Source organism: Mustela erminea, chromosome 19 (assembly GCF_009829155.1).
Source record: "Mustela erminea isolate mMusErm1 chromosome 19, mMusErm1.Pri, whole genome shotgun sequence".
In the NCBI taxonomy this organism is placed as follows: domain Eukaryota; kingdom Metazoa; phylum Chordata; class Mammalia; order Carnivora; family Mustelidae; genus Mustela; species Mustela erminea.
In genome coordinates, this window is record NC_045632.1 from 56294224 (window position 1) to 56319046 (window position 24823).

Sequence of the window (24823 nt, forward strand, 5' to 3'; positions counted from 1 at the left end):
CCCAGTGACCCACAAGGTGGGCTTGCGGGAAGCGTAAAAAGCAAGTCCCGACCCCAGCTACGTACCTCCCAGCAGCACGTCCCTGCCGCAGCCTCTCCGCTCTTGAGAGTGGCATGTCCCAGGGTCCTGCCCGCAGCATCCACAAGCACCCCCAAAGCCAGTGCTGCTCCCATCAGCACGGCAGTTTTACAAAGATTCTCGGGGCTGAGGCTCCTTGGGGTATAGCTGAGGAACCCCACGAGCTGGGCGTGTTACACGTCTGCCACACGTCCTGCACGCCGGCCCGCGCACTGCACCCGGACTGTAGCATCTCTGCTGACGGCAGCTGGAGCTCACGGAGCCTCCGTGGATTCTGAGTGGGTGGGAAGAGGCTCCGGGGAGAACAGATTCCAGCCCCAAAAGGTACCAGAGCGCCCGCTGAATGTACACTTCACAACCAGGCACGCAGACACCATCTCCCTTGGTGCTGCCTGTGCCGCGCCGGGATAGGCAGGTTCCTGGCAGGGGTCGGGGGTATGTAAACAGAGAGGGCAAGCGACTCACCAGAGGTCACACAGCAAGCTAAGGGCACCACTTACATCCCAACCCAGAGCCACCCGTCCCCAGCCCGGTGCCCAAGCCCCTGTGCCACTCAGCACAGACACGTGAGAACAGCTCTAGGCTGGGTCATTAAGACATCGATGAGGTTCCTCAAAGACGGGTACTCTAGGAGCTGGCCAGCCCATTCCTAGGTCTACCCCACACCCCCAGCCGACTAAGGAGACACATGTGAGCAAGGACGGGTCCAAGCTCCGAAGGCCGTCAGCGGGGGGACAGGCCACGTGGGCTCCGGCCACACCAGGGAGTCCCGTTCAGCCACAGAAACGCAGTACGGACCCCTGCACATCACGAATAACCCGTGAAAACACAAAGCCACATGCACGAGACCAGCCACGGAGGGATCTAGCATGTGATCCCATTCACGCGGAACGTCTAGAATAGTCTCGTCTCTAGGCACGGAGAGAAGACTAGGGCTTTCCGGGCTGGGGTCCGAGGGAGGAGGGAGTGACGGGGTTTCCTGCTGGGGTGACAGGAGTGTTTGGGAACCAGGCGGAGGTGTCCACCCAACACTGCAGTAACTGAATCGTACACCTACGACGGCTCCTTCGGCGTGACATCAAGCTGACCTCAACCGCCGCCCCTCCCCATCAGCTCACGTGTCCACATCAAAAAGGTCCCCACCTGCGTTCAGCGGCCAATGCACATTCTCACCGTGTCCAGTTCCAGACCCGAACCTGCCGTGGGGCGTGTGTGGGGGCCGGCCTGTGTCGGAGGAGCGGAGCTTCGCAGGGGCCTGGCAGCGCCTGGGGCTGGCGTCCCTGCCCAGCCATGGGGGGCACCGGAGCCAGGGGAAAGACCCTCCCCAGAGCCCCCGGCGGCCCACGCCACTCAGAGCAGAACTCGTCACCTGTGACACAAAACCTCCCTCGGCCACGTCTGCAGGATGATTTGAGACGAGTGTCTACCCTCACGCACGGCGGACACCGTGGCCAGTGACAGGCCAGCCTCTGCGCCGACGGCGTTGCGGGGACGTCTCAGGTCACACTCCCCGCCAACCTGGGGTGGGAGGGGGCCGTCCTTAGCTTGGTTTTAGAGGACAGCAAGGACACAGACTGCGACCACAAGGGAGAAGGGAGGCGGTGGCTGCTGACCTACCGAGAAAGGACACCGCAGGACGCCGCAGGACGCCGCAGGTGACAACAGCACAGCGGTGTTTGCCTGGGATAGCGACCTGAGGCCCCGGGCTAGCCAAGGCTGCCACCGCTGCTCAGCGGCAGGCAGGACAGGCTCAGGTCTTTCCGACCCAGAGCCCACCCAAAGCCCTACATGACGCCACCATGACCTCGAGGACACGGCTTCTGCCCTTCCTGCTGGCGGCTGGCAAAACCTGAGGGGGCCTCAGGTGGAGAAGGACCACCCCGAGTCAGCTCGCACCTCCACCGGGGCAGACATCAGAGGGGAACACCCCGGCCAGCAGTCCTCTGCCGTGCACCCCAGAACGATGACGGCTGTCCTACGAGATCACATCCTATTCCTGACCGAGACCAGGCTGAAAATGACTGTCCCCTGCGGGGGGGCGTCACCCTTCAAGGGTCCCACCCTCTCCCCCTCCTCTCCCCCAGCATGGCGTACCAGTCCGCTGTCCGGACGTGCCGTCCGGCTTTGGGGTGGCCCTAGCGCCCTACTTCCCTTTCCTCCCGGCTGCCAGGAAGCTCTGTGTTCCTCCTCTCAACCTCGGTTTTCTGGAAACAAAGCGACCGCGGCTCAGGCCCCTACCGCTGCTGTAGACACACCATCACCTCTGAATCTCGCGGGGAGCCCGCCGGGCTGCGCAGCGTGGCCGCTGGGGAATCAGACTCCCGCAGACGGTTCATAAACCCCCCAGATCTGAGTGAGCAAACGGCAGGAGCCGGTGGTCAAAAGCAACATTCCGAGCCCAAAGTCAGGCCTCACGGCACCTCCTTCGATGGCCCTGTCCTTTCCCTACCACACTCCGTGCTTCCTGGGGACTCCACGAGCCCGGGAGGGCTCGAGCCCGGCCGCAGCATTTCTAGAAGCACGTGGGACAGAGGATCAAGGACTCCACTGGCTGGTGCCTGCGGGGGGCAGCTCTGCCGCAGCCCACGGCCTGGCTCTGAGGCCCTCATCTGGGGTGGGGGGCGGGGAGGCCGCTGCGGCCACCGGACAGAGGGTATGGCAGGGTGTGGCGCTGGCCCCCCTCACTGGGTCAGAGTCTACACCCGCGGCCAGGGCAGAGGAGGGCAGAGGGGAGCCGGGACTCTGCCGAGCCTCAGTGCCTCACCTGTAAAACGGACGAATGTGAAAACACGCTGAGGTCAACGGAGCCAGACGCGAAGGCAGCTCACGGGGGTCCGGAAGCAGCGGGTCCACGCAGACGGCAGCCTCATGCTCCCCGGGGCCAGGCAGGGACTGCTGGGGGCACAGCTTTCTCTGGGGTGGATGAGATACACCGGAATTCAACGCTGGCGACAGCAGTACGACCCCAGGCAGCAGCTTCCACTGAACAGTCCACTCCACGAGGCTGAACCTTATGGTGTGTGAGTTCTCCCGCAAAAAAGTGAATGCGAGTGGGTGGTATGGAAAACAGAAAACAAAAAAATCCAGTTGTATCCCCACTAGCCACACGGGCAGGAACACATGACTCACCACCACCATCTCCCGACTCCAGCCCCGCTGCTTCCGGCCGACGTCCCAAGGCACAGGAAGAGTGGCACAGATCCAGTGACGGCCCGGACACCCCAGGTCCCATGCAGGGTCAGTGCCAACGAGCACAGCGACAGGAGCAGCCGGGCCCCTGGCCGCCTCCCTCCCCACCCTCTCCCCTACTCTGGGCCCGGGGCCAACCCCCGGGGCCCCCTGTCCCCAGCTGCAGGTGTGACCCTGACCCCAGGACTGGCTGGGGTCGTGAAGGAAGGACGGAGCCAACTGTCCACTGGGCTCCCAGGCTCTTCAGGTCCAGCCGGAAGGGAAAGGGGGCTCTCCTCGGGGTCCTCCCATCAGAGTGGGGGCCAAAGCTGAGGTCCCTGGGCCTCAGTCCCAACTTCTGGTCTGAACTGTGTCCCCTGGAGATGGTAAGCGGAAGTCCCGACTCTGGGGACCTGTGACTGTGACATCTTTGCAGCCTCTAAGTTAGGGGGAGGTCACCCTGCACTAGGGTGGTTCAGAGCCAGTGACTGGCGTCCTCGTCGGAGGAGGGAACTCTGGACAGACACGCAGGGCGGACGCCATGTCGGGGGCAGGGAGCCAAGGCGAGCGGGGTGTACCTACAGGCCAAGCCATGCCCAGGATGGCCAGCAACACCAGCGGCCGGAGGAGGCTGAAGGCGGGAGGGCTCGCCGAGAGCCCTCCGAGGGAGCACAGCCTTGCCCAAGCCTCGATCTCAGACCCCAGCCTCCGGGACTGCGGGGACTGATGGCTGCTGTCTGAGGCCCCCAGCACATGGCCTTCTGCTAGGGGCGTCCCAGGACATCAATACACCCTCCTCGGCACCGCACCCGAAACCCTCCGAACCCACAGAAGCCCAAATGAGCCCCCTCAGGAGACAGGACGCATCCGTTTCTGCAGCATCTTTATGATCCAAGGACACGGGTGCCGCACCAGCGCCGCGTGGAGGCCGGGCCGACCCCCTCCCGCTCAGAAGAGCTCCAAGGCCGCGGCCACCGTGCTCTGTCCGAAGATGAAGGTGCCCACGAGCACGGAGACCGCTCCCCACACCTCCAAGCAGCACCTGCCGGGTCAGTACACACACGTCAAGGCGCTCTTCCCCGGACCTCCGCGCAGACAGGCCGAGCACTCGGCGGGAAGCTCCTCACAGGAAGCCGGCCACCGGCCAGTCACCAGTGCGGGGTGGGTGGGGGCGGGCGGACTCCCCAGTATCCTCCCTCACCTGCAGGAGTGGGTTTCCCAGGCAACGGGGGACAATGGCCCCAGGCAATTAAAGCCTCACACTGCAACTGTTAACTGATGACTCCACTCCTCCCTAGCGTTTTATCAAAGCCAAAGAAACAGGGGAGGGGAATCCCTTTCCACGCCTTTCCCTTTGGGGGCAAGGGAAGGGGGGATGAAGCCCCCTCGGAAATGAGGAAGGAGAAGCCACCCCAAAGTCACCCACGATGGGGACAGTCGCTAGGGCACGAGGGCGCAGGAGGCAGGGGTGGTTGGCCCCAGTGGCCACTGAGGACACGTCTGCGAGCTGCATCATGTACCAGCCAACACCGCATCGACAAGGAGCCAGGATTCCCAGGAACGGCAAGGCTGCCAGAGACGTTTCCGGCCCCATCAACAAAGGCCCCAGGAGCCGCTGGCACAGAAAGACTGTCCAGCGGAGCAGCCACGAATGCCCCCGCGTCGGAAGCGGAGAGCGTGGTCAACGCACCCGGAGCCGGGGGCTCATCGAGCAGCTCGGAGGGATCAGAAGGCCCTACAGGACCGCCAGGATTCAAAGTAGCTTCAAAGCGCCCCAGTCAAAGCTGCTGTGAGCCGGGACCAAGGCACGAAACAGAAGCAGCAGGACCTCAAAGACCACGGAGGGGCCCCAGACAACCAGGGCCAGCTGCCAGCCCAAGTCAGGCTCAGAGACATCCAGAAATGCTCTTCTCCACCTGGACGGGGATGAAGCCAGCCGGCTGCGGGGGGAGGCGAGGGGCTGGGGGGGCGGAGGCGAGGGGAGACAGAGATGCCAGCCGGCGGGTGGGACCAGGGCTGAAGTGTGGTCCCCAGAATTCATGTCCACCCCAAACCTGGAAATGGGGTCTTTGCAGATGTGATGAAGTTAAAAATCTGGAGAGGAGATCCCCTGGCACGGGGCTGGGCCCTCAACCCAGTGACAGGCGTCCGTATGAGGGAGAGAGACAAGAGATCTGAGGCAGAGACACACGGAGAGGCCGTGTGAGGCTGGAGGCCAAGACTGGGGTGATGCAGCCACAAGCTAGGGGCACCTGGAGCCACCAGGTGATGGCAGGAGATGTCGAGGGACAGAACAGGCTTCTAGAACCTTCAGAGGGAGCCTGGTCCTGCTTGCAGCGTGACTGAGGACTTTGGGCCTCCCGAGCAGGGCGAGAACAGGTTTCTATTGCGGTGCCCCAGCAAACCTAACACAGTGTCTCTCGGCAATCCTCGGCCCATCTCCCTGCCCATGGGTTGGGACTAAGAGCCACAGGGGCTCTGGCTAAGCTATGCTCCATCAGCGGCATGCGGCCTCTTTCTCAGTGAGGACAGCCTGGGCCCCTCAGAGGCAAGGACAAGGTTCCAGGCCTATCATGGGCCACGCAGGAGCAGGGAGGAGGCACGTGTGAGACCTGGACCAGGTAAGCCCAGCTGCAATCTCAGCTCTGACCTGACGGACCCTGCACCCTTGTCTGTAGGATGGACGACCCGGTACTCTAAGGAGCTGGGCGAGGGCCTGGCACCAAAGAGGTGTCCAGACACGGCTGCTGTCTTGCTGAGGGAACGTGTACCCTCCTGCCGACACGGCCTCCGGAAGGCAGGGCTCCAGGCAGCAGGACCTGCCCGGGCCCCGCGCTGCCGGGGGTCTGCGTGCAGGAGCAGGACACATGCTCAGCTAGGGAGCCCCTCCGCCCACCTACAGCTCCCAGTGAGCACGATGCCCCTGAGCGGGAGGGAGGGCTGTGCCTAGACTGCTGGTGTGGGGACCGAGGGCCGGCTCCTGGCGCGGACACCCCCTCACTGTGCGGTGAAGTCGAGTCCCGGGGCCGGCGGTCGGCCCGTATGCAGGGCAATGGGCCCTCCGCAGTCCCTGCCACGTTCCCTCAAGTGCCCACACTGCCACCCTTGTTTGGGGACACTTACTTGACGCGCGGAGTCAGGGGCTCGATGCCGACAGCACAAATGAGGCACAGGCCTGCCAAGGAGACACAGGCCACTGCAGCTCCACACGCCCAGACCCAGGGCAGCCCGGAGCTCGAGAGCTCGGCTGGCACCCAGCCATCCTCTGGGACCTGGGATGCCAGCGAGGGCCTGTGCCCAGCGTGGCCCCCCAGGCTCCCTCTGTTCCTGGCACAGCGAGCTGGCAGAGGGCCTGGTCCTGGGGGCCCGGCTCAGCATCCCCCTCACACTTTGGCCACTCTGAGCCTCCCTTTCAGACAGCAAGGACAGCCTGGCCTCTGTGCCAGCCTCTCTGGGATGACCCGTCGGGGCCAGACTTCAGGCCGGACGCTGGGAAGCTTTCACCAGCAGGCAGCTGCCCAGCAGATTTTTGTTTCTAAGAATTCTCCTGGGAGGGCGCCTGGGTGGCTCAGTTGGTTAAACGACTGACTTCGGCTCAGGTCATGATCCCGGAGTCCCGGGATCGAGTCCCACATCGGGCACCCAGCTCCATGGGGAGTCTGCTTCTCCCTCTGACCTTCTCCCCTCTCATCCTCTCTCTCTCTCACTCCCTTTCTCAAATAAATAAATAAAAAATCTTTAAAAAAAAAAAAAAAAAAGAATTCTCCTGGGATCTGAAGCCAGACAGTTCTGCCTAAAGCTCCATTGGCATCTCCCCCACTGAACCCGTCCTGGCTGGTCGTTCCCAGAAGGTGGGAAACAGCTGGAGCGAAAAGCCCCCCCAGGACCAGGGCACCGCGCCCAACACACCGGAGGTCTCAGACCCCCGGTAAGTGCGGGGAGGCCGGCACACCTGCAGCGGCCCGCGGCGCCGGCCACATGCCCACAGCCCTCGCATATGAAAGCGCTTCCCAGAGCCAGAGCTGCGGGGATCTGGGGTTCCTGCCTGAGGTCAGCAGGTGCCCGGCACGTCTGCTTCTCCGGGAGGACCCTCCCCAGGCTTCCCAGGCTGGCACCAGCCTCTGGCCACCTTGACTGGACCTTCACACACTCACACTGGGAAGGTTTTGTATGACACTGTTCGTCTCCCAGGTCAGGGACAAGGTGAGAAGATGCTCGCAGGATACCTTGGAACCAGTGGACATCATGTAACTGCAAACATTTTTAAAATTTAAGAGGAAACCCCACAGTGGGCGGCAGCAAGGGGACAGTGGGCATTGCCGAGGGTGATGCAGACTGTGCCTCCCAGGCGGCCTCCAGGCCTCGGTCTTCCGGCCAGCAGGACGGGAGGACAGCAGCGCTGCCGGCAGGTGCGCCCATCGTCAGCCACGGAGATGTTCCCCGCAAGGTGTCCACAGTCCCCGGCCCGTGTCAGGCTCAGTGACCTGAACTGGGTGCCTTCCTCCTCTATGACACCCCCGCCCGGCCCCCGAGCCCCAGCGCGGAGCAGAGCAGGTGGCCCACCTGGGAAGATGAAGATGAAGAAGGAACTGACGCCCCCGATGATGCCGATGATCTCGCTGAGGTCGGGCAGGAACAGGGCCATGGCCAGCGTCACCGCCACCCACAGCACAGTCAGCAGCCCCCGGACCCACGGCCCTGAGGGCTCCGCCAGGGCCCCGGGCCCACCTGCCCGGCAGCAGCTCCTCCTCCAGAAATCCTGCATCACCGACCTGGAGGCCACAGCAGTGCAGGGGCTCCAGCCCCGTCCCCCATGGGGTCCCCTGGACCCCCTCCCGACTGCCCTTCACACCCAGCAGGCTCCCCGCTCCTCGCCAGCCACCGTTCTCCAAGGACTGTGCCAACCATCACACAGCTCGGTCCACGGCAGGCCGCCGCCACAGAAGGACCAGGCAGGGTACGGTCTTGGGGGGGTGGGGGCGCCAGACTCCAGTTGTGACCCTCAGTGGCTGGGCCACTCCAGGCAAACCACCCCAGCTCCCTGCCTCCGTGGTCTCTACAGAAGTTCCCCCAACACCCAAGCCCACGTGGTGCTGGGCATGACCTGAACCCTGATACAGGTGAGCGCCCTGACCCAAGCGGAGCCCCCGCGAGCCGGGCCTCACCTCCCCAGGAAGAGCACGATGGGGTAGACAGTCACAATGGAGACCCCGAAGAGAGCCCGGGCCACGATGATGACGACATCGTTGCCAGGGTAGGACATCAAGATGTCGGCAGAAACGTCCATCCCGAAGGTCAGGAAGCCATAAACCCCTGGGGGGCCGAGAGGGTGGAAGCCCAGAGAGCTGACTGGGGGAGACACCGTGCCGGAGGCAGAGACCGGATGGAAGGCACGGCACGGGGCCCACGGTCAGCGGCACTGCACCGGCATGGGGCAGGCAAGGCCAGCAGCCGCACTTGCCGCGAGCGCGGCCTCACACAGGAGCCCAACCGCCGTGCTGCACACCGGACACCAACAAACCTCGTGTGTCCGCGCGACACCGAAAATATTCTTCCCGTCACATCCCCACCCTCTCCACTCGGACACACGGACAGCGTCCAGCTCCTACCACCCTGAAGGAGCTCCCTGGGAGAAGACAGAAGGTTCTAGAAGGGTTCTGCGGTTTCTCAAGGCTTTCCTATCCTGGGCCGACACAGTAACTCTGCGCTCCTCAATCAAAACTCCTGCTGCCCGATGCTGCTTCTCCTTTTCCCAGCACCCAGCGCCGGTGAGGGCTGCTCACAGAGGCAGCCGGCACTCAGAACCCTAACGACGCCTCATGCGCGGTCCGTCCCCTTCCTGCCCGTGCACCCGTTCTGACCCAGGGCGTCAACCGCTGCCAGAATCACACAGTTCCATGCCCCTCCCCCATCCTCACCCCTTGGCATCCTGGTCACCTGTCCTGTCCCGAGTCTGTCCCTCCTGGCTGAGCTGTGCCTCTGCTGGCTTCTCTCTGGGCCCTTTCCAGAAGGTCCCACAAATTTGCTGGCCTAGAGGTAGCTCTCCATACCCAGGTCATGGGCCCCCGACCCAGGGGACACAGACTAACAGTGACCACCCCCACCTACCCCCCGCCGGGGAGGGGTCATCCAGTGAGTTTCTCAGGTGACCATGAGGCTCCAAGGAGCCCGAGACATCTGCGGCAGCCCACGGGCTTCCCGAGTCAGGGGTGCCAAAGCCAGAGGCAAGAAAGGGCCCCAGCGCTGGAGGAATGCGGCTGGTCGGAAGTCAGCCTGGGCCTGAGACCTGGGGTGTGCCGCGTGACCTTGGGCGTGTCACAGGCCTCCCTGAGCCACACTCTGTCACCTTTGGAGACCCTTCTGCCTGCAGCCCAGGTCTGTGAGCACCCAAATCACACGAGGGTTTTGTACACTGCTCTCCGTGGCTGTGATGCAAGCATGACCCGCGTCACAGTCCCGTCCGCCAGCAGAGGATGGGGGGTGGGCAGTGTGTAAGAGCAAGGCCTCTGGGGACAGCCGGGCCCTGGGTCTGAATCTTAGCTCTACACATCTAGTCAGGGGACCGTGAACAAGCCACGGGAGCCCTCTGAGCCTCTGCTCCCTCATCTAGGAAACGGGGACTTCCCTAAGGGCTTCGGATTAAATGGGCTGAGGCTCCCACACAGCAGGGCCCGCTCCCGGCACACCACACTGAGTGCGCGGGAAGAACTCCAGAAGCAGATGCCATTCGGGGTCTCCGGCCCCCTACCCAGCTCCGCGGTGCCCCGGCGGGCCTTACCTGTGAGCGAGTAGATGAGGCAGCAGGCCAGCAGGGACAGCACGGAGACCAGGGCCCAGTGGGAAAGGCTCTGGCGGCGCATGCTGCAGTAGATGGACACCGCGGCCTCGTGACACTGGAAAGCAGGGGCGGGGCTCAGGGGGACGGGGCCGGCGGGACACAGAACCACCCAAACACCCCCGACAGTCGAAGGGCTGAGGTCATTAGCAGTCACATGTGGAATATTACACAGCACCGAAGAAGGAAGAACACAACCGTGTGCCCGCGCACAGGAGAGCCTCACAGCCTTAACGCTGCGCGAGATGCGGAAACGTGTTTCCATGGATGTGAAGTTACAAGCTAAGCCAGGGCAAGGGGTCTCGATGGCAGCTCCGCTGACATCTGAAGACGGTTCTGTGCACTGCAGGGTGCTGGGCGGAGTCTTTGGCCTCGAGCCCCCTGGATGTCAGGAACACCCCAGTCCTGACAATCAGGTCTCTGGACGTTGCCAAATGGGCTCTGGGGAACAGAACTGCTCTAGCTGGAAACCACCACTTTCGGTGACAAAGGGCAGAGGAGAGAGTGGAGGGTGCTAGTGAGTGGGGAAGGTCATGGGGGAGCTCTCGGGGGGACCGGCAATGCTCTAGATCCTGCCTGGGCTGAGGCTCACATGGGAGTACACGTACCCATGACCGATAAACTTCACAGGGACTCTATGACATCACGACAAGACTTAAGCACAAACCACCTGTAGCCAACATCAAGGACTTGGTTTACTTGGGGCAGGTCGTGGGCAGTGGCATTTCACAAGCTGCCCAGGAACCCCAGACTTGCATTCAGGTTGAGAGGTAACGGCTCTATCTCCATGCCCCCCGGGGCCTCCAGGACTGTCACAGGCTCCTAGGACAGGGTTCCCACCACACGTCAGCCTCTTTACTCACTTGTGATCAAAATCAAACATGCCGATCCTCTCTTCCCGCCCACTCTCCAGGCTCCTAGGAGCCGTGCTTCCCTCACCCACTGGGCTCAGTTCACCTCTGTTCCTCCTCACTGCCTCAGGGCCTTTGCTTGCGCTGGGTCCTCTACCTGGGATTCTCTCTTGGTCCAGCCAGCTCTCACCCACCCTTCCAGAAAGCACTCCCCAGCAGGACCGAGATCTTCCCTGTGTCCCCGCCCTCCACGTGAGGACGTTTGGGATTGCATGTTCAGCATCTGTGGCTACATGATAACAAGGACCACATCTGCCTCACTTACGCCTCTGAGCTCAGGTCAAACATGGGGCCTGGTACAAAGCTCAGGAACACTCCACGGGTGACTCATTTACCCACCCCATAAGCCTCCCCAGCACTCCAATGTGGAACAGTCCCCCTCGTGCCAGTCTGGGAAACCACAGAAATCAGCTGGACGCAATCCCCTCCCCAGTGGAGCACACACTGGCGGGGGAGGGGGGCGTTCAGAGGGGACATACTGGGTCCTCCAGACTCCAGCTGCCATAACAGCCCCCAGCCCAGGGTGAGCTCATGCACACCTTCCCCCCAGACCGGCCTCAGGGCACGTGATCTTGGGCTTTCTGCCCCAGGCCTCCCTGACCTTGCAGGAGCCCGCTGGCCACAAGCTGGCTCAGCTGGGCAGTGGGGGGCTTAGCCCTCGCAGGGAACCTCCACCAGGGGAACCCAGAGAACCTACGCTCCCACCTCCCGCACTCCTATGGCATTTCTGAGGGACATCCCACATGCTGTCCAGGATGGCCCAGTACCCGTGATGGGGGCCTCCCCAACATGCCTTCCATCTCCCTGTCCCTGCTCCCAAGCCCACGGCAGCTGCAACCCCGCAGGCTCTGCGGGACCGCCCAGGACGCCACACCGGGGGTGGGGAGGGTCTCAGAGGCTGTGCGTCTAGCGGAGACGCAGAGCACAGCGGTCAGGACAAGATGCCCGGCGGCGGCAGGATGCCACCCAGCCCTCCTTCCAGTTGGTCCCCAACTCCCAGACCCTGTTCCTCCTGGTCTCGCGCAGGGAACTGAAGCACATCCCACGAGGGCAAGGCTGCGAAGCCAGGCCAGTGGCCGGGACAGTGTGTAGGATGGGGCTGGGCCAGGACTGGCTCTCTGCTCTCCTGGTGACAGAAGGCCAGGCAGAGGAGCACAGACACCGAGAAGCGGAAAGCGGCCACACGTCCACCCCCGAGGAACGGATGCACCAGCTGTGCTCGATCCGTCCAGCGGAGCGCTCCGAGGGGGCTGGGGACAGAGGCTGCAGCCCGACTCTGCCCCTGCGCGGCCCTCGGACTCGGTGCAGGCTGGACGCGGAGCCCCACTGCTCAGTGTGGGGGGAGGATTGCTGTCCGACCAGGCCAGGGCTCCCTTCCCACCGCGCCCCCCCGCCTGGCTGCCCCCTCAGCCCACCTCCCACCATCCCCACCTCCAGCTGCTCTCCCCGACCCCCCAGGTCCCCGGAAGCTCCAAGCCCAGATGCTGTGAGCCCTGCCTGGGCCGGAGCCCCACCCGCACCCCGACCCTGCCACGCACACCTTCTCCCAGCGCCCCCATCGCTGCATCCCGTGTCCCTGGAAACCGCAGCCCGGGCCCCGGTTGCTAGGAGAATCGGTTGAAGAGCCGAGGCAAAGGTGAGGGGGGCACCCCGCGTAAGCATCTGGAAGGCCGCCCCCGCAGCGCGAGCCTGCCACACCGCGTGGTGCCCGGCACGGGCGGGAGGCATGCGAGCCACAGCCAGACAGACCGCTGACAGCTAAATCATCGCTTCCATCTTTCAAAATATTGGATGCGCAAGAAGAAAAGTGAGAAATTCCTGCGAGCGGCTTGCTAAGCCCCAGAAGCGATCTATCGACGGATTTATAAGGAAGATAAATGGAAATGTTCCAGGACTTTTTTTTTTTCCCCAAACGTGGTTCTCAAAGAAAAGGCAAGACGGAGGAGAGAAGCAGGAGCTGGATGAGAGAAGCGGCCCAGACCCCCAGCCCTTGCGAGCAGGACTCTACTCCGGGGTGGCTCTGGTGGCGCTGGTGTGCTGGGGACGGAGGGGCTGTTTAGGAGGGAGGCACGTCTTTCCTAAAATAAACACTCAACGAACAACGAACGGAGTCTGCTGCCGCCCGCTGAGAGACTGGAAGACCAGAGAAGGACCAGAAGGCAGGGAGCGGGGCCGCGCCCTCCACCGCACCCCTCCAGCACCCGTGGGGCGCCTGGCTCGCCCCCTGCCGCTCTCCCACCTCGCCGGAGACCCTCTGCCCCTCCCGGGCTCACGGGCCGACCTCTCCAGCTGCCCTCCCCTTCCCCTGGCCGCCTCCCACCCCTGCTTCAAGGTCACTTTCAGGCATCGGTGCTTGGAAAGGCTGTCTCTGAACCTGCCCCACGCAGGGCTACCTCTGAAGGCCTCCGCCGGCTTCCGCACACACAAGCCAGCCTCCCTCCGTGACACCCGGTCCGAGATTCTGTCTATGCCCCGTGCACCCCAGCATGCGGCCACCAGGGTGCCATCCAGCGCCCCCCGCCTGCAGGCCTTCCGGGGCAGGATTGCCCTGCATGACGTGTGCTCCAGAAGCAGGCGGCTCTAGGTCTCCAGTCACGGCACCAGTCTTGCGAGAATTCTACAGAGAATTCTACAGAGGATGGAACGAATTCCGGATCCCCACCCCACCCCACACCTGACAAATGTGCTGCCAGCGCTGGCGGGCCAGGTTCCCGAGCTCAACGACCACGCATACTTCACTGAGCCCAGATGTCCACCGACACGCACGGTCTCCCAGACAGACAGCCCGTCTCGTCCCCCCGGCGAGGCCTTAACCTTTCCTGACAGAGGCCCACACTCTCCGGGGGGAGCAGGGTGTCGCCGGCAATGCCTGCACACGCCCGCAGACGTTACCTGGAATCCGAAGCAGATGGTCGGGAACACGCTGAACACGGAGGTCCAGGAGGAGGGCCTGCAGAGGGGCGCGGACAGGTGTTTACCACAAAAAGCACAACTCGAAACAGGCTCACTCAACTTGAGGAGGAGTTTTCAACAATCGCAGGAAAACGTACCTAAAGCCTAGGAGGCAGATTCTTACCCACCAGGTAAACGAGGCGTGTCCAATGCTACACTGTCTAGGTCTACCTGCACTGACGTCTGCTCGCTTGCCGTTCTCTGCGCACGCAGAACTCGCGCAGGACGGGGCTCGAAGGAATTCCCAGCTTCTGCTGAGGCCTCCTGCTCCCACCAGGGTGAGGGGCAGGGGCGGGGGCGCAGGCAGCACCCCCGGATGCCGCGGTGCAAGGACGGCTGGACCGCCACCCACGCTGCCCACGAGAGCGGAGGCGTGCACAAGGCAGGACCTCCAGGCCCAGCCTGTCAGGGGCCCCCAGACAGGCGCCCCCCAGCTTCCTTTGAGAAGAAGCTCTGGCTGCCAGCCTCTGGCACCTCGGACGACACAGAGGCACAGCAACAGCTGCCGGCCCTGGTCCCCCAGCAGCTCCTGCCCACCTCTCCCCTCCCCTCCTCAGAAGAACGTTCTTCCCTGCCTCTCTCCCCGTCCCCTGGAGCCAAGCCCCCGGGGCCCTCACCCCCTTCTCCCGCCCTGACGGAGCTCGTCCCATCGCCAGCAGGCCTCCACGGCTAACTCCAATGGCAGGGCTCGGTCCCACGTGACCCAGCAGCAGGATCCGGAGGCAATCACCCTGGCCTTCTTGAAATTCTGGTCACTGACTTCGGAGGTGCACCTTCCGGCCTCGTCTGCCCTGGGTTGAATAGCATCTCCCCGGATTTACATCCCCTGGGAACCTCGCAACAAAGACTCACTTGGAGTTGGGTCTAAGCTTAGACGAGGCCCCACCGGAGCAGGGGGCTCATCCACCGACGGGTGTCCTTACCGGAAGGGGAAACCGACAAGGGGAGAAGGTCCTGCGAGGACAGGGCCGGAGAGGGGAGGGAGGCGCCCACGGGCCAAGCGAGGCCAAGGATGGCTGGGGCCACCGGAAGCTGCAAGGGGCAGGAAGGAGCCCCCCCGAGGTGCTGGAGGGAGCAGGCCCGCCGCACCTGGCCTCTGGGCTTGCAGACTCCGAGAGGCATTCCTGCTCGGCCCAGCACCCCAGGAGGTGAACCCGTCCTCCTGCTTCGACTTCTCACTCCCCTTCCACAGGCTCCGCCCTCTGACCTCCTGGTCCCGGACTGAGCGCCACCGGCTCAGGGGCACGTCTCACCCAGCCCGGCGGCCTTGAATGCCACCTCTGGGCCAACACTAACCACGTTTCCCTCTCCGGTCTAGATCCCTCTCTCCGACCTCCACACACGTGGGTCCAACGGGCCACCTGATGCCTTCATTAGCGGTCTCAGAGCTGCCTCCAAGGTAACGTGTCCCCACGTGACCTCCTCCCCCAGCCACCTGGTCCTGTCTTCTCCAGCCCAGGAAACAGCACCCTTCTCCGAGCCCAAGCTGAAAGCTCAGAGTCGTCCTGCCCTCTTCTCCTCCTGATGTGCCACTTCGAATCCAGGGGCCAGGAGGGGCCCCGTAATTCGTGAAGCCTGGTGCAAACTGCACATGCTAGCCTCCTGTCGATCTGAGGCTTTCAGGGCGGCAAGAGAACTTATGAAACCAAGTGCAGGGACCTTCTGGGCACAGGGCCCTGGTGACTGTCCTGGTCACATCCCCACAGCACAGGACCAGCCACAAGACCTGACTTCAAGCCTTGCTGTGCTCAAACTCCTGCAGGGGCTTCCCGGCCCAAACCAAAGTCCCAAAGGACACCCCTCCGCCGAGTCCTGGCCTTCCTAAGGCCAGTCCGGCCACACCAGCCTGCACGCACTCCTGTTCCCTCTGCCAGGAACCCAAGCCTGCCTGCCAGCTCCGCTGCCTCCGTGCCGTGGGGGTTGTCTGTCTGCAACAGCCCCGGGGCCCCAGGTGGGTGGGGCCTCCAGTGTGTGTGTGTCCTTCCACCTGTCCCTGGCCCGCCCTCACCAGAGTCCATCCTGGAGGAGGACAAGGGACTTGGCAGGGCTCTGCTGCATCAGAGACATGACGGATTCCACAGGGAGGTGCGGGGACTCTGGGTCCCTCTTCCAAGGATCCCGGTGCGGCACCCCTGGGAGCCGTGCGGCTACACCCCACCTCCCAAACTCACCTCGCTGCAGGGCGAGGCTCACGGACGAGGCCTGGGGGCCCAAGGTAGTACTGCACCATGACGACCAGGGCCAGGTAGCAGGCAGCCAGGGAGCCTAGGATGCTGACAGAGGGGCGCGGCGTCAGGGGCCTCCGTGCTGGGCCCACCAGCCCCGCCAGCTGGAGCCTGGGCTCCCGCACAGAGTGGGGGCCGAGTGCCAGCTCTGCCCACGCTAGCAAGGTGCTGGGCCAAGTCCTTGCTGCTATCAGCTTCGCTTTCCTCTCTGTGTCATGGGGACGGGGGGAAGACGGCTGCTTCTCCGTTCTAGTTCCAAAGTGAAATGTCTATCGTCACGCACAGTGGGCAAGTGCAGACTGTGCACTCAGACGAACTCTTCTGCCGGACTCTATCTTCTCGAGCGTGTATATGAACGCTCAGAGCGTCAGATGGAAACAGAAGTGTGTCTGGGGTCTCTCCGTTCTTAACCAAAGAACAAGAGGTCCGCTGCAGGTCACGTCCGTGCCGGCAGAGGTCTCGTTCATCTGTTGTCCACCACGCGTACACGCTACTTGTGCACTTCTCCAGCCCTTTTCTCTTGTCCAAGTGGCGGGACCGAGCTGCCAGCTCCCCTAACCCCAGGCAGAAAGAAGCCCCCCCAGGCCCCTCCCGCCAGGAAACATCTGCAGGCCCGTACCTCGTGTATTTCTGGAACCCGATCTCCCGCGGGGCGGACAGCGGCAGGATGACCAGTGCGGACAGCAGGGGCAGGGTGAAGCGCTGCTCGGCGTACCAGGGCTGCAGGGCTGGCAGGGCGCTGGGCAGCAGGAAGTCGCACACTGGCGGGCATGGGGACAGGGCCCGCTAGGAGCGCTGCACGCCCTCCACCCGCAGCCGCGGCTTCGGCCATGAGGCTCCCTGCTCCACGTCTGGGCGGGCTTGGCCACGGACACTAAGTCAGCCTGTGAGCCTAAAGGGAGGGGATGGGGACCCCATCCCGGGCCCCCATGCGGGAAGGAAGCCAGCCAGACACTGCCCTAAGTGATGGGGTCCAGCAACAAATCAAAGACAAAATGGCCAGGCCTCAAGTTCTTGCGAACATGTTTTGGTTTGCGAAGGAGCCCAGTGGGTGTGTGGGGTGGGGGCCTGGAATGGCCTTCTGGACCCAGAACTGGCAGACTGAGCCAAGCAGCCCAGAGTGACCACTTTCTTGCACACCAGGGACCGGAGGAGAATTAGGGCAGGACTGAGCTGCCCCGATCGGCTCCATGTGGGTCAGCGGACGGCTGGGCTAGAGGACCCCTGATGGGCCCCCACTGGGGGCCTGCTGGGGACACCTGGGCTCCACTGGGCCTCCCTGCAACCTCAGGGTTTCTCCACAAGAACCCTCCAGTGGTCTAGACTGGGGCAGCCAGGGGCTCCCCGAGACCCAGTGGAAACGGCCCGTCCTCAAACGCTAGGCCTGGAACTGGCCACATCCCATCGGCCACACTCTGCTGCGCCGAGGTGTCTAGAAGCCCACTCTGAGTTAAGAGCAAGGGGACAGACTCCCTCCACCCTACCCACCCCCAGCGCCCACCAACCACAGGTGGCCCGTGGCCCACTGGGGCTGCCTTCTCTGCTGGACTGTCACCCTTTTCTGTGCGTCACCAAATGCTCAGTAAAGCCCGCCATGCAGAGAAATGAAGGGCTCCTCAGAACAGCTTGCTTCTACCGAACCACGGCAAGGGCAGAGTCCTGCCCTGAGGTCGCTCCACACGGGCTCCAGGCAGGACAGCGAAGCAGGCGTCCCAGCCACAGACGCCTCGGCCCTGTGCCACCCAGAGGCCATGTGGCCTGGGAAGGGGCGCAAGCCCCACCCACCACCTGGAACGCCTCAGCCAGGAACCCAGCTCTGACATCTGGGTTCCTGAGCCTTCAATCTCTAGAACATTCCTCGAGGACTTTCAGCACCTCTCACTTAACGTCATTTGTACCCAGTGCACGCAAAGCCACACCCAAGCACCCCCAAACTCTTGTCAGCCCTCCTCCCAAGAAGCCTGGGCTTGCCCACAGAGAGACCCAGCCCAGGCACCTCACGGCCAGCACACTAGCAATGCCCTCGCGACCCCAGCTAATCCACCCGGGGCCGCGGTGGCCTGTATCCTGACCCCTGTGCTAACCCCTCCGGCTGCCCCGCTCCCAGGCCTGAGTGCAGCCTCCAAATCCTTCTCAGCACAGCTCCACACCAGACGACCAGAGGTCAGACCGCGTGGGCCTCTATCTGCTGGCGACAGGAAGGGCGTTTTTGTGCTCATTTACCCACCAGGAGGCTCTGATTTACCAGCCGACGTGCGTTCTAGGCTGAGTACCTCCTGAGACATGGATGCCGTGCATTTCCACAGCCCAGCACCAGGGCCTTCTCTTCGGCTCCAGCAGCAGAACCAACAAAACGGCAAAGCGGGAGCCCAAAATCCAACCGTACCGATGGTTACGGTCCAACTAACAAAACCTCAGCACTAATCCAGTTGAAGTTGGCCACCATCAAGAGGAGAAAAAAGCCAGACTCAACCACGTGGTGTCTGCAGGAAATGCATCCGGCCTCCCCAGGCCCAGGAAGGCTCCCCGGGAACCCGCTGGGAGGGAGAGAGGCCGGCCAGCACTCATCGTAAGGAGCCCAGTGCGGCTACAGTCGGAGAAGGTCGCTGTGACGGCAGAGTACTACCAGACACAAAAAAAGGCTATTTCATTGGGGCGCCTGGGTGGCTCAGAGGGTTAAGCCTCTGCCTTTGGCTCACGTCATGATCTTGGGGTCCTGGGATCGAGCCCCGCATCGGGCTCTCTGCTTCCCCCTCTCTCTCTGCCTACTTGTGAGCTCTACCTGTCAAATAAATAAATAAAATCTTTTTTTTAAAAAGGGGGGGTATTTCATGGTAACAGAGGGATGGCTCACGGGTGTGAGCCTGGTAATGGAGCTTCCAACACCAGGAGGCAAGAATGGACAGAATTAAAAAGGCAAATGGGGTGCATGGGTGGCCCCGTCCAGTACGTGTCCGACTCCCGATTTCGGCTCAGGTCACGTCTCAGGGTTGTGAGATGGAGCCGGCCACGCAGGCTTGAGAGTCTCTCTCTCCTCGCCCTGCCTCTCCCCCAGCTCACGCTCTCTCTAAATAAATAAGTCTTTAAAAGGGCAAACAGACAAGTCTACAATCACAGCGGACTTTAACTGCCCTCTTCCAGGAACTGACAGAATGACGAGATTTGGAAAACAAACAGCGAGGCTATGGAGGACCCGACCGAAGCCGTGGGCCACCTCGAGCCACGTGTCCCCAAACACAGCGCCCAACAGCAGAAGGCACGGCCCTCGGAAGCGCGTGGGGTGCCCACCGAGATGGACACGGGGCGCCCAGCGCAATCCTCCAACACCCAAGACGGAAGCCACACGCACTGTGTTCTCCGACAGGCACACGAAGGCAGAAACCAAGAGGGCGTCCAGGAGACTCCCAAAGAACTGGACACTGAACCACAGGAGTCCAAGCCTCCCACGGGTCAAGGGAAAAACCACAGCGGACGTTAGCAAGTGTGCCGAGAGGAAGGACAATGAAGAGAACACAGCGATGCTTCAGGGGGCGGAGGCCAGCGACTGCAGTGTTCGCGGGGAAAGGCTGATGGGGGACGAGACGCCAGAGGGGTCTGGGCTCAGTCTTGGAGGCCACCAAAGTCAGGGTGACACCGGACTCTCTCTTCAAAGGGGCTTCTCTGCAGCTGGCTCGGCTCCCCCCGCCATGCATGGGTTGTCCCGCCAGTCCAGCACAGCCCCTCTCGCTCCGTGACCCTCCGTGTGCCCGTAACTACTACTCCCTCTGTCACAATGGGAGGAGCCTAGGGGTGGCCTTGGCCTCTGCTGCCCCCTCAGGGCCCTGCCCAGCACCTACAACCCACTCATCAACTGGAAGCCCTGGGGAACCCCCCCAACTCCAATGCCAGTACTTACGCTTCTCCAGCTGGTCCCCAATCACCCTGAGGAAGGCCACGGAGATCATGAGCAGGTTGACAATGAAGCAGGCCTCACACAGCTTCCCAATGGTGGGGCCGCACAGGTCTCCGACCACACCCTGGTAGGTGGCCTGGCCGCTGACGGAAGCAGCATAGCCCAGGATGACCAGCCCGCTGATGAGGAAAACCAGGGAGACCTGCGGGGCGGAACCAGGGGGCCAAGGTGCATCCCCAGCTTCCCGCCCAAGCCTGCTGTCTCTTGAACTCGGACACCCCTCTCCACAGGGCTGTTACCCACAGAGGCCACCTGCCACCCAGAGACCTCTCCCCGACGGGCCACCAGGCCCTCCTCTGCCCCAAGACCAGAGCTACAGAGTAGGAACAGCCGTGTCCGCTCTGGCAATATATAAGTCTGGGCACCTGCACTCATGCTTTCTAGTCCCAGTTGAGCAGAAGAGGCGTCGGAAACCCCGAGAGTCTAAATCCCTCTCCTAAAATTCTATGGGTTGCAGGTCACAAGTACGTACCATTGGCCAAGGTCCAACAAATGCACGTGTGCCACCCATGCCCACCCCGACAGATCATGCTACCATAGCCGGGAGCTTTCTCCTGCCCCTCCCATACTGTTCGGCCCTGTCCCGTCCCAAGAAACCTGCTTGCATGTGGGACAGGGCACCCCGCAAGAGTGACCCTGAGCCTCCACGCGGAGGGACAGCAGAGCCCTTACCCTGCGCCCAGGCCCACCTCCCTGAGGCCCCAGAGAGGGTCCAGGTTCGTTACATTTCATGAAAGCTCCAGGGCTGACCCGTATCTAGAGACCCAGAACCTCGCGCCAGTTAGCTCTCAGCAGTGGGGTGTCCAAACGCTGAGGGGAGACAGCAGCTCCCTGGCAGGAGTGGGGGAGGCTGCTGCCTGGAGGTGGGCGTGGGGGATCTCCAGCCTCATTCCTTCCTTGTTGGGAGTTTGCGTTTACTCGCGTTCGGCGTCCCCTCCGCGCAGGTCCGCTCAGGCATCTTCAGACCATCCCACCCCAAGTGCAAGTCACACCAGCAGGAGCCCTGACCCCGGGAGCGCCTCCGAAACGCACACCCTCCGGCCCCCCCCAGACCTGCCCAATTGACACCTCCAGCTCAGCGAGGCGCCCGGCAGACGTCACAGAGCACAATGAGGGGGACCCCACGGCCCTGCTCACAGCGCACTGGCCACAACCGTCCTGACCCCCCGCTTCACTGTTCCTCTACGGCTGGACGTCAGGCCTCTTCATCATTCTGAAGGCTGGTCTTTCGCCGTCACACGTCCAAACACAGCAGGTTTCCCCTCGCGGGCACCTGGACATGCTCTTCCGTTTCTGCTGGGGCTCCGCCTAATACCACCTCCGCCGGGAGGCCTTCTCTGACCACTGTGTGCCACCTTCTGCCACACCCTCTGTCACACGACCCTTCGAGCAAGACCACCGCCCCACACAGTATTACTTGCCTTCCTGTATCGATCTGTGTCCCCTGCTAGAACGAGCTTCCAGGGGACAGAGCCTGCACGGCTGCAGGGAGCCCACGGCAGGACAGGCCCTCGGCCGGCACCAGGGATGGCACAGGTTACCCTACACGGGGCAGGACCCAGCACTTTCCAGAAGGACTTCAGAGGCCCCGTGGCTGTTATCAGCTGGTTGCCATAAAGAAGCACGTGGAATAACATCTGTGGGAGGGCTTACCACGAGACTCCGCGCTCACTATCAGCTCGGGGCGGCTGGGGCGGGGGGGCGGGGGGCGTTGTCCTTGCAAATAAAATGAAGCCGTGCTATTAGCAGCCCTTCTCCATGATGGACGTTCAGCCCCCGACTTTGTGGGTTAGGAATTCGGGCTGGATCTCCACGACATGGCAGAGGCCCGGGCCTGGCGGCCTGCGAGTGTGAGGGGCTCACAGCATCCTACATGGGACCTGACTGCACGCGGGCTCCCACTTCCAATACCGAGCTGCGCCCAGCAGGTGAGGGCCACCGATGCGCCAGGTGAGGCCACAGCCGTGGCGCCTTACAGCCGCCTGGTGGCTCCACCCGCTGCAGGTGCCGGAGAGCACCCGGCTTCCCACAGCCTCCACTTCCCCACCGGCAGCAGACTAGGGGCCTTCTCCCCCGGGGCCTGCGGCAGGATGACCCCCTCCCCAAGCAGCAGAGAGGGGGGCCAACCTCAAGAGTGTCAGATCCTAGGCCAGCGCTCCGGAAGCCATGCCAAGGATCCCGGCTGGCTCCCTCCCCAGGAGAACCCCCAAAATGCTCTGCAGGGGCTTACCAGCTCCACCAGGAAGGCAGGGGTCACCCCACCCGCCTTGTAGAAGGCCCAGGGGAAGTTGAGCAGGCCGGCCCCCAGCGCAGACTTCAGGAGGATGAAGACGGCGCCCAGCGAGGACAGAGTGGGGCTGGAGGCCATGGGAACTGGCTTCTCCGGGAGGCCTGGGCGGCTGCCTGTGGCTCCCTCCATGGCTAGAAGCAGCAGCAGGGTGGGGAGAGAGACAGTCTCACACTGCCTTCCCGGCTGTGACACGTCTTGCTCCCCAAACCAGTCAGAGCAATGCATCTGCCCCCATGTCCCCATGCCACGGTCCACCTCATGCTGCCCCGTTAAGTTACCTGTTCCCTGGCTGGCCCCACGGCCTTGGTCCTCACCCCTCCCGCCCTCAACCGCCCAGCCTTCATCATCACCCGGGCCCTCCACCAAAGCCCGAGAGCAGCCCCAGCCCCTCGCCCCGCTCGGCCCGCCCCAGCCCCTCGCCCTTACCCCCCAACCCAGACTTCAAGGTCACATGGTCCTCAGCCATCGCGCACAGAGCTCAGGCTTGCTCCAGCGGCACAGCTGCATTTCCTGGGCCCGCGGGGGGAAGAAGGAAGATTCTAGCTCTGCCAAGGGATGGTCAACCGATCAGCAATGAAGGGAGCCTCAGAAAGCATGTGCTGCGGTCACGTCCCCACCCCTACGGGGACAAGGACGAGAGGTCAGAGCCGCCTGTCCCAAGAGCTTGCAGCTTCTGAGACTCCCAGCCTGAGGAGGGGTCTTAAGACTCCCTCCCCTCCCCCACTGGGGTGAAGGCCCCTCCCAGGAGGCGGGTCTTTTCTGGTGGCCTGAGGGTCAGAGGGAGTGCAGCCCCGTGCGCTCAAGGGGCAGGCCTGCACCTCGTCTCCCCCACTCACCTGGGCACAGGGTCCCTCTCCAGGCCCCCAGTCTGAGGAAGTAGGCCCAGGGAAGCCTGGAGATCAGCGTCTGCACTCGCTAGGAGTGTGTGATCTCTCCGAGTCTAGTTTCCCATCTGCAAAGGGGTCTGTCTGCCCACCTAGCAGCTCGCAGTGGGCTGAGGGGCCACTGTGGACTCAAGGGTGTGCAAAGGCCCCAGGCAGCCAGCAGGTGCTTCCTCGAGATGCCCCTGAAACGACCGTGCACACGCATCACCTGTGGCCTCGTTAAAGGCAGAGTCTAATTCTCGGTACCTCGGGAGGAGCCAAAATCCCTCACGACTCACAGGCTCCGGGGGGTGGGGCAGGCGCTGTGGTCCGGACCACACTCTGGCAGACACCACGTCTCCGACGTGAGACCCTGTCAGCGAAGATGGCAGACGGAGCACGGGAAACTGTGCGTTCTGGAAAACACAGGTCCACGAACGTCACACCTCAAATTCCAATGTGAACCTGCTCATTCCCGCCACCCAGCTTCAAGTCCCCCTGAGGGTGTGCTAACATACAGACGGAGGACTGTGTCACAACCCAGCGTTTCTGATTCTCTGGGTCTGGGAATCTGCATTTCTAACCAGCTCCCCACTGATGCCCATGGAGCTGGTCCCAGGACCGCCTCTCGAGGGCTGTGGCTTTAAGTTAAACATCTACAGGGCCCCGGAGCCTCACGTGATCGGTCCTCACCTGGCGGACACGAGATCAGTGCCAAGGGCTCTCCTCCGTGTGGTTTCCAACGGTCTCAATCCCGTGTCACCAGCAGACTGATTATACCTTTGCAGGCTCCATGCAGAGCACGCTCAGTAAACATGGGGCTGCCGGGTGGCCAGCCTGCTAGCAGGGACAGGGAAAGGGGTCTGGGCGGGTGGCCCGGGAGTGCCCAGCTGGACATCTCGCGTGGCTCTCAGGCTGCCACCAGCGAAGCAGGGCTGGGAGCCTGGGCCTGCAGCTGGTGCCAGGTGTCTGAGCCCTCACGTCGAATCCCAAGGAGATGTCACCGTCGTGCTCCACGCAGGGCAGGCCCTGGGCTCAACACGTCCACTGGCAAGTGACAGACCTGGGACTCAGGCCCGGTTCTATCATCCCCAAACCTGCATCCCCCCACAGCCTGCCCGACCAGCAGAGCCCGGCCCTGGGGTCCCAAGTGAAGAAGTGAGTGTGTGTGCGACAGATGGCCGGATGGACAGACGCCCCAAGAGAAGCAGAGGTCTTGACTTCCCCCATGGAGGAGTCTCCGAGGCTGTCCTGACAAACTGCAATAAAATGGGGGGCTAAAGCCAACGGAGCTTCATTCTCTCACAGTTCCGGGCGCTGGAAGCCCGAACCAGCTATCGGCAGGGCCACGCTCCCTCCGAAGGCTCTGGGAGTGACCCCTCCTGTCTCGTCCAGCTCCTTGGGGCTCCAGGCTCCATCTTCCCAGGCCGCCCCACCCAGGATGACCTCATCTGCAGATCCTCACCTTCACTGCCCCTGAAGAGACCCCTGCTTTTCCATACTGTGTCATACCCACGGGCTCTAGGGCACGCGACTGAGCACCCTGCTA

General features: G+C 62.9%; 1 protein-coding gene across 1 annotated transcript; it reads right to left on the reverse strand.

Annotated features, from left to right (window-relative positions):
• Positions 1-65: 65 nt before the first annotated feature.
• SLC38A8 (solute carrier family 38 member 8) lies at positions 66-24564 on the reverse strand. Its single transcript, XM_032323181.1, has 15 exons — positions 23968-24564; positions 23574-23690; positions 22838-23477; positions 22352-22542; positions 20065-20263; positions 16789-16930; positions 16116-16217; positions 13885-13942; positions 10025-10139; positions 8412-8559; positions 7810-8018; positions 6370-6421; positions 3208-4288; positions 2843-2991; positions 66-1596 (listed from the first exon to the last, which is right to left on the reverse strand). Exons 3-13 carry the CDS (start codon positions 22875-22877, stop codon positions 4195-4197), a joined length of 1350 nt encoding a protein of 449 aa, XP_032179072.1. The 5' UTR covers positions 22878-23477; positions 23574-23690; positions 23968-24564; the 3' UTR covers positions 66-1596; positions 2843-2991; positions 3208-4194.
• Positions 24565-24823: the final 259 nt, after the last annotated feature.